The sequence below is a fragment of the Helianthus annuus genome, chromosome 12 (assembly GCF_002127325.2).
Source record: "Helianthus annuus cultivar XRQ/B chromosome 12, HanXRQr2.0-SUNRISE, whole genome shotgun sequence".
Lineage (NCBI taxonomy): Eukaryota > Viridiplantae > Streptophyta > Magnoliopsida > Asterales > Asteraceae > Helianthus > Helianthus annuus.
In genome coordinates this window covers 11,736,465-11,744,275 of record NC_035444.2, presented here as the reverse complement: position 1 = coordinate 11,744,275, position 7,811 = coordinate 11,736,465, and the positions used below count along the sequence as shown (strand labels likewise).

Genomic DNA, 7,811 nt, shown 5'->3' with positions numbered 1-7,811 from the left:
TAATATTAGGCGAGTTAGTTAAGAGGCTCGCGGCCCGCCTCCACTAACCCTTAACCTTCACGCGGGCCGCGTGAGGTTAAGATTTCAGAAATTTTCAAATCTTTTGCAATGATTACCAGAATCGGCCATTAATAACGAAATCTTTCGTAATGATTTACCTGACCTTTCGGTTTTGAAGGGGTAACTTTGCGGTTTGGCCCTCGGTTATTTACCGATAGGGGCCTCGTGTTATATACCCGCTTTATTAAGTCCCCGGTTTATTTATTAATTAAATCAGAAAGCCTTAACTTTCATTGTTTGCGCTTTTAACCCTTCTTATACGAATTTCGAGTATAACTCTTTCGTCTTAAGACGGAACTTTGCGGAATTTATACGGTATATTCTAGTGAGCGTATAATACGGTTACGAAGCCTTGGGAACGTCAAAGGGTCACTCAGAGGTATAATTAAACATGTTGACACAGTTAACCCCAGTAGCTCGTAATCTCTCACTTTCTTCCGCGTTTCGCTTCCGTTTGATTTATGATTTATTTGTTTGAAGGTTTAAGCATTCATTTAGGGTTACTATACAGTATATTACCCTTATTGACATTTATAACCCTCGAATTTATATACTTTCAAGGTTTGTCAAAATTAGTCCTTTTATTTATTATAGATGCCACGTGTAATCGAATGACACGTGTTAACACATCATTGGACACAAAAATTCGAGGTGTTACATCCTCACCCCCTTAAAATAAATCTCGACCCGAGATTTACTCAAATAAATAAGGGTATTTTTCTTTCATCGTAGCTTCGACTTCCCACGTATATTCAGGACCTCTACGAGCGTCCCATTTGACTTTTACAATCGGTACGTGCTTTCTGCGAAGCTTCTTCACCTGTCGATCCTCAATCGACAAAGGTTTTTCTATAACTTTAAGCTCTCATCTATATGCACATCTGTGTGAGGGATCACCAGCGACTCGTCGGCGAAACACTTCTTGAGATTGCAGATGTGGAATACGTTATGAATTCCATTGAGCTCTTCAGGCAAGTTCAGTTTATAGGCAACTGATCCGACTCGTTCGATGACCTCAAAAGGTCCTATGTACCTCGGACTCAGCTTGCCCTTCTTGCCGAAGCGCATCACCCCCTTCCAAGGTGACACTTTTAACAATACTTTTTCACCCACTTCGAAGTGAAAATCTTTACGCTTTGGATCAGCGTAGCTTTTCTGCCTATCACGGGCAGCTTTGAGACGTTCCCTTATTTGGACAATCTTGTCTGTGGTTTGGAAAACTATCTCTGGTCCTGATAATTGGACCTCTCCTACTTCCGCCCAACAAACAGGCGATCTACATTTTCTACCATATAGTGCCTCGAAAGGCGCAGCCTTTATGCTGGTGTGGTAGCTGTTATTGTAGGAGAATTCGATCAGGGGTAGGTTCTTATCCCAGTTACCACCTAGATCGATTGCACATGCACGAAGCATGTCTTCTAGCGTTTGAATAGTACGCTCACTTTGACCGTCCGTCTGTGGATGGTAAGCAGTACTAAAGTTCAAACGCGTGCCCAAAGATTGTTGGAAACTTTTCCAAAAATGTGACGTGTATCGAGCATCCCTGTCGGAGATAATCGACACAGGTATGCCGTGTAAGGCTACAATCTTATCAACATAAAGTTGGGCTAACATGTCGGAGCTATACGTCTCCTTAATGGGTAAGAAATGAGCTGATTTAGTCAGCCTATCGACGATGACCCATATCGTGTCATTCCCTTTTCTGGTCTTAGGTAACTTGGTTATAAAGTCCATAGTTACACATTCCCACTTCCACTCGGGAAGTTCAGGCTGTTTGTAGCAAGCCAGACGGCTTTTGGTGCTCGGCTTTGACTTGAGCACAAGTCAAGCACTTTGCTACGTGGGTGGCTACAGACTTTTTCATGCCTATCCACCAATAATTTGCCTTTAAGTCTTGGTACATTTTATCAGCACCAGGATGGACCGAGTATTTGGAACTATGGGCTTCCTGGAGAACAACATCACGTAGCCCTCCGTAAATTGGAACCCATATACGTCCATTCAGCCTCAAGATTCCATCCTTGCTAGGAGTCAACTGCTCCTCAGTTACCCCTAGCTTTTCATTTGGATAATTAGCTTCCAACACAGCCTCTCGCTGTGCAGCTAATATCCTTTCCATTAAATTATTCTTGACTTCAATGCTCTTGGCATTGATGCGAATGGGTTTTACCCTTTCTTTTCTGCTCAAGGCATCGGCGACTACATTCGCCTTGCCGGGATGATACCTGATTTCACAGTCATAATCATTCAGGGTCTCCATCCAACGGCGTTGCCTCATGTTCAACTCCTTCTGGTTGAACAAGTGCTGAAGGCTTTTGTGATCTGAATAAATCACAAACTTAATACCATAAAGGTAATGCCTCCACAGCTTTAGCGCAAATACAACGGCACCCAATTCCAAATCATGGGTGGTGTAATTCTTTTCATGCACCTTTAATTGTCTTGATGCATAGGCAATCACCTTGCCCTTTTGCATAAGTACGCACCCCATGCCTGTGTGTGATGCGTCGCAGTAAACTACGAACTCATCAGTACCCTCTGGTAACGTCAACACAGGAGCGTTGCTTAGCTTCTGCTTTAGGACTTCGAAGGACTCCTGCTGCTTTGGGCCCCATATAAACTTTTCTTTCTTCTTGGTCAAAGAAGTCAAGGGCGCAGCAATCCTTGAAAAGTTCTCAATAAACCTTCGGTAGTATCCTGCCAATCCTAGGAAACTACGGATCTCGGTAGGCGTCTTTGGCTCTTGCCAGTTCATAACCGCCTCTACCTTAGCGGGATCCACTTGGATACCACGCTCACTTACGACGTGACCCAAAAATTGCACTTCTCGTAGCCAAAACTCACACTTTGAGAACTTGGCGTAAAGTTGCTCACGTTGTAGTAATTCGAGAATGCAACGAAGATGCTTCTCGTGGTCAGCTTGATTCTTAGAGTATATCAGAATATCGTCGATGAAGACGATGACAAATTTGTCTAGATACGGCTTGCAGACGCGATTCATGAGGTCCATGAACGCAGCCGGTGCATTTGTGAGCCCAAAAGGCATCACCAGGAACTCGTAGTGACCATAACGAGTCCTGAATGCAGTCTTGTGTACATCTTCATTTCTGACTCTGAGCTGATGATAGCCTGACCTTAAGTCTATTTTTGAAAAGTAGCTGGCTCCTTGCAGCTGGTCGAATAGATCATCGATCCTTGGTAAAGGATACCTATTCTTTATAGTGACTTTGTTCAGCTCTCTATAATCAATGCATAAACGCATCGACCCGTCCTTCTTCTTGACAAAAAGGACCGGTGCTCCCCAGGGAGATGAACTGGGCCTGATGAAACCCTTCGCCAGCAGTTCGTCTAACTGGGTCCTTAGTTCCTTCATTTCCGTTGGAGCTAATCTGTACGGTGCTCTAGCTATCGGAGCTGCTCCAGGGATAATGTCTATTCTGAATTCCACTTGTCTATCTGGTGGCAAACCAGGTAGTTCTTCAGGAAATACCTCGGGGTATTCAGAAATGACTGGAAGATCCTCGATCTTCGGTTTAGGCTCTTCTATTAATACTTGTGCCATGTAGATTACACAGCCTCTGTTTAGACATCTTGAAGCTTTGAGCATAGACACGTCTTCGGGCAACCCGTACTGCGTATCTCCGCGAATGGTAAGAGACTCACCACTCGGAGTCTTTAAGACTATTTGCCTTTTGCCGCATATGATTTGGGCCTGGTTATGGGACAACCAGTCCATTCCTAGCACAATGTCAAAACCTGCTAGCTTGAAGGGAAGTAGAGATAGAGGAAAAGAGTGATTCCTAATAGATATTTCGCATCCCTCTAAAACAGTGGAGACGGTTTCCATCGTACCGTCTGCCAATTCTACTTCGTATTTTATATCTAAGGTTTTGATTGGCATATTTAGTAATTGGCAAAATTTTTGATCTACAAAAGATTTATCGGCTCCAGAATCGAATAGTACTCTTGCAAATATATTATTTACTAGAAAAGTACCTGTGAGCACGTTATCGTTCTGGACTGCCTCCTTTGCGTCCATGCGAAACACTCTCGCATTCGATTTCTTCGTTTCCTCTGCCTTCTTAGCGTACTTTGGGCAGTTACTCTTTATGTGCCCCTTTTCATTACAACCATAGCAGGTTGCATCTTTTATCTTCTTGCACTCAACGGTCTTGTGCTCTTTGGACTTACACAGTCCACAAGAAGAAGTCTTTTGTTGCGACTGTGAGCCAGACGCAAACCTACACTTCCCGGAGTGAGGTTTCTTGCATACCTTACAGTAAGGTCTCCCATCAGATTGCCCCTCCTTCTTTGCCTCTGACCCTCTCTTGCCCTCACCGTTCCCACGGTGCTTTTTCCCCGATTTTCGTGAGGTATCGTCCTCACGCTTTCGTTTCTCGGCTTCCTTGCTCCGCTGTGCCCTTAGACGGACAGCATCAAGTGTAAGGGACAAGGAGAGGTCAGTCACCGACCTGAAGGTTGTTGGTCTAGAGGCCTTTACGTTGGCCTTAATCGCCGGCTCTAAGCCCCCAATGAATCGGGCAATCCTTCGGGGTTCTGGTGTCACCAGATATGGCACCAGACGTGACATGGTGTTGAAGCTTGTCAGATATGCCTGGCAATCCAGGTTTGTCATCACGAGTGAGACAAAATCAGCTTCAATCTTTTCAACCTCGTGTTGAGGGCAGTAGTTCTCTTTTATGAGGGCAATAAATTCCCCCCAAGACATCTTGTACAATGCAGACTTACCTGAAGCCTGCACTAACGCCCTCCACCACGCTAGGGCCTCGCCCTTGAACGATTGAGATACAAACTTTACCACATCTCTCTCAGCGCACCCGCTGATGTCCACAATTGTGTCCATCTCGTCAAGCCAGGTGATACAATCAACCACACCCTTCTCCCCTGTAAACTCGCGGGGTTTGCATGATACAAAGTATTTATAGGTGCAACCCTTCGCACCCGATGCATCAGTGTACTCGCGTTCGCGATGTACACTATTTTCAGCCGACGAATGTCTGTCGTCATCCTTCTTAGGCTGAGAAGGTGGTTTGGGTTGTGACTTGGTCTTAGAGAGTGGTTTAGTCACTGACCTGCTATAGGTCTCAGTAGACTGACGATTCAGAGCTGCCAAGACAACTTCGTCAATCAAAGCTTTCAGTTGTGCGCCGGTTAGGTGCACTTGAGCGTTATCGTAATCTTCATTATTTGTATGGCTGCTTGTTCCATCAGGTTCCGCCATTGCGACTGAAATCTGCCATAGAAGATAATACGAATTTCATTTAGAATTTTATTATGGAATTGTCTTTTATGACAATTCGTTAACCATGGTAACAGAGACCATATCTGGTTAACTTAACACACATTATCTGTTAGGATTCGAACATATCCTATCTCAACTATATAATAGTATTGGCGATATTAAAGCCTAATTATGAGGATGTTTTGTAATAGTAGCCAAGATTTCAAAATCAATGGCAGAGAGGTTTGAACCGTAGTTCTATTATCTCTTTTTCTGGCAGGGAGTCATAGACCACCACTGTCCTTTGTCTTTATAAGACTATCATTATGGCCCATAGGCACTACACCACTAATGGATGTTTTTAATGACATCGGCCCGTAGGCATTACACCACTAATGGATGTTTTTATAAGATTGGCCCGTAGGCACTACATCACTAATGGATGCTCTAATAATATTGGCCCGTAGGCACTACATCACTAATGGATGTTTTAATAACATTGGCCCGTGGGCACTACATCACTAATGGATGTTTCACTATGGGTGGCCCGTAGGCACTACATCTCAAATGGATGTTTGACAATTTGATCGCCTCTATTGGTGATCTAGCCCATGATTTATAAATCAGTTAATTGGGTCTTGAAATCCTTAAAGGATTATTGTATAAGAATGACGTGTGTGATTGTAACGAATCACATCTGCCATGGATGTCAACGTGCTTGCAGAGGTTAACAGTGAATCTGAACCTCTTAATTAGGTCATACCATCATGACTGGATCATAAAAGACACCAAGCTAGGTTTCACCTTTTTGAGATTCTTTATTTGGGCAGATCAATGTAAAAGGAATGGTTTTGAGTTATTTCATTCATAGTAAAACCAAACTCATAAAGTACATTTCATAATTTCAACTATTAGTACATATCGCCCTAAATGGGTCTTTGAAATAGTACATACTTCTAATCAAGTTAAAGTACAAGATAGGTCCGTACAAGGACTAGTACACGACATGTGTCCTTGTAGGATTTAACGGATAAGTCCATAAAGGACTAAAATACGATAGATGTCCGCGCAGGGACTTATTTATAATGAGAATTTACACTAGTACATTTATTAAGGCTAGTGGTCTCGCTTTTTCTTCTTGCCCTTCAATAGGCTTGCCAAGCCTTTTAGGAAGCCTCGATGGCTCTTCTTTTCTTCCTCAAACTCTCTTTCCACGCGGTCTAATCGCTGGAGTATCTCCTCTTGCTCAGGGGGAGAGAATCGTGGTTGTGCTTGAGGAGCTGGAGGTCTTGGTGGCGCGGGATACCCATGAGCTGAGTAATCTGGCACTCTTGGAGGTCCTTGAGCTCTGTCTGGGTAGCGGGCGTCATACCTGGCCGCTACCACGTAGGGGTCGCGCTCGTAGTTGTAATTGTAGTGCGCTTGTGTTGACGGCTCATACGGATTATAGTTTGTTGCGTATGGAGGTAACGGGCGGTCGTCCCCAAATTGCGGCGAATTATGCCCAACTGGTGCCGAGTTTGCCTCTTGTGCTGGGCTTGAAGACCCTTCCTCCGGTAGGGATGGATAATGGCTACCACTCGAGTGTCGAGGGGTGCTAAAGCGGAAATCCCTTTCACGGGTAGATATTCTTGCGTTTGATCTTCTCCGCCTTGGCGGATCAGGCATTACTGGTTGTGCAGCTGGGGGAGGCGGTGGCGTCACTGCCTCGTAATTTGGATCCTCAGAAGGATCTCGTGGATGTTGTTGCTGCTGCGACTCATGATGAGATGGTGTGTAACACCACTCGTGTCGGTCGAACAAGGCCATAAAGCTGTCAGGGCCTTGGTATTGTGGACCATGGTATGATGATCCATCGGAGACTTCGATCGGATGCGTGGGCGTACCACGCGCTGGTTCAGTAGGATCTTCATCCTCTTCCATGGGGTCCTCCGAAAAATGGTCTTGAGGACCTAGTGGAACAAATCCAGAAGGTTCCTGTATGTAGTCAGCCGGGTTGAACTGACCTATGAAGTACGGGGTAGGATCCCCAAATGCACGGTGAGATACCGAGCGTTGTAGCGGGATATAGGAAGGTTGCGGGTTGTTCGGGTCGTTCTCCGAGTCTGGCCCGAACGAGTGTCGGTAGGACGGTGTTGAACTGTGCGAGGTTGAGTGTCTCGCTGGCTCGTACAGGTCTCTTCGTCTCTGAGGTTCCTCGCTCCTTGTCATAGAAGGAGGTCTCGTACCTGACGGTCCTGCTTCGTGATCGTTACGAGTAACGATCTCTCCTCGGCCTCGTCTTCCTCTTCCTCGCCCGCGAAATATAACAGGTGGCATTTTCCTGCTTCAAGACTTATTAAAAATTCATGTAAAAGAAAGATAAAAATCATGTAAAAGTAAGTAAAAGACAAAAAGGAGTATTAATCCGAATTTGTCCTAAGTTATTGTCTAGACTCAAGTATGTGCAATTGTGTAGCTGAGATTAAACACAAAAGGCTAGTGTTTAATTCACTCAGTGTTGGCTCTG

At 44.7% G+C, this 7,811-nt stretch overlaps 1 protein-coding gene across 1 annotated transcript; it reads right to left on the bottom strand.

The window, feature by feature from the left end:
* Positions 1-6,418: 6,418 nt before the first annotated feature.
* Positions 6,419-7,225, bottom strand: LOC118484994 (protein HOMOLOG OF MAMMALIAN LYST-INTERACTING PROTEIN 5-like). Its single transcript, XM_035981181.1, has one exon. The coding sequence runs from the start codon at positions 7,223-7,225 to the stop codon at positions 6,419-6,421; it is 807 nt and encodes a 268-aa protein (XP_035837074.1).
* Positions 7,226-7,811: the final 586 nt, after the last annotated feature.

What these genes read in the sequence shown, in the direction of transcription:
- LOC118484994 (XM_035981181.1), bottom strand. Translation starts at nt 7,225, where the DNA reads ATGGAAGAGGATGAAGATCCTACTGAACCAGCGCGTGGTACGCCCACG.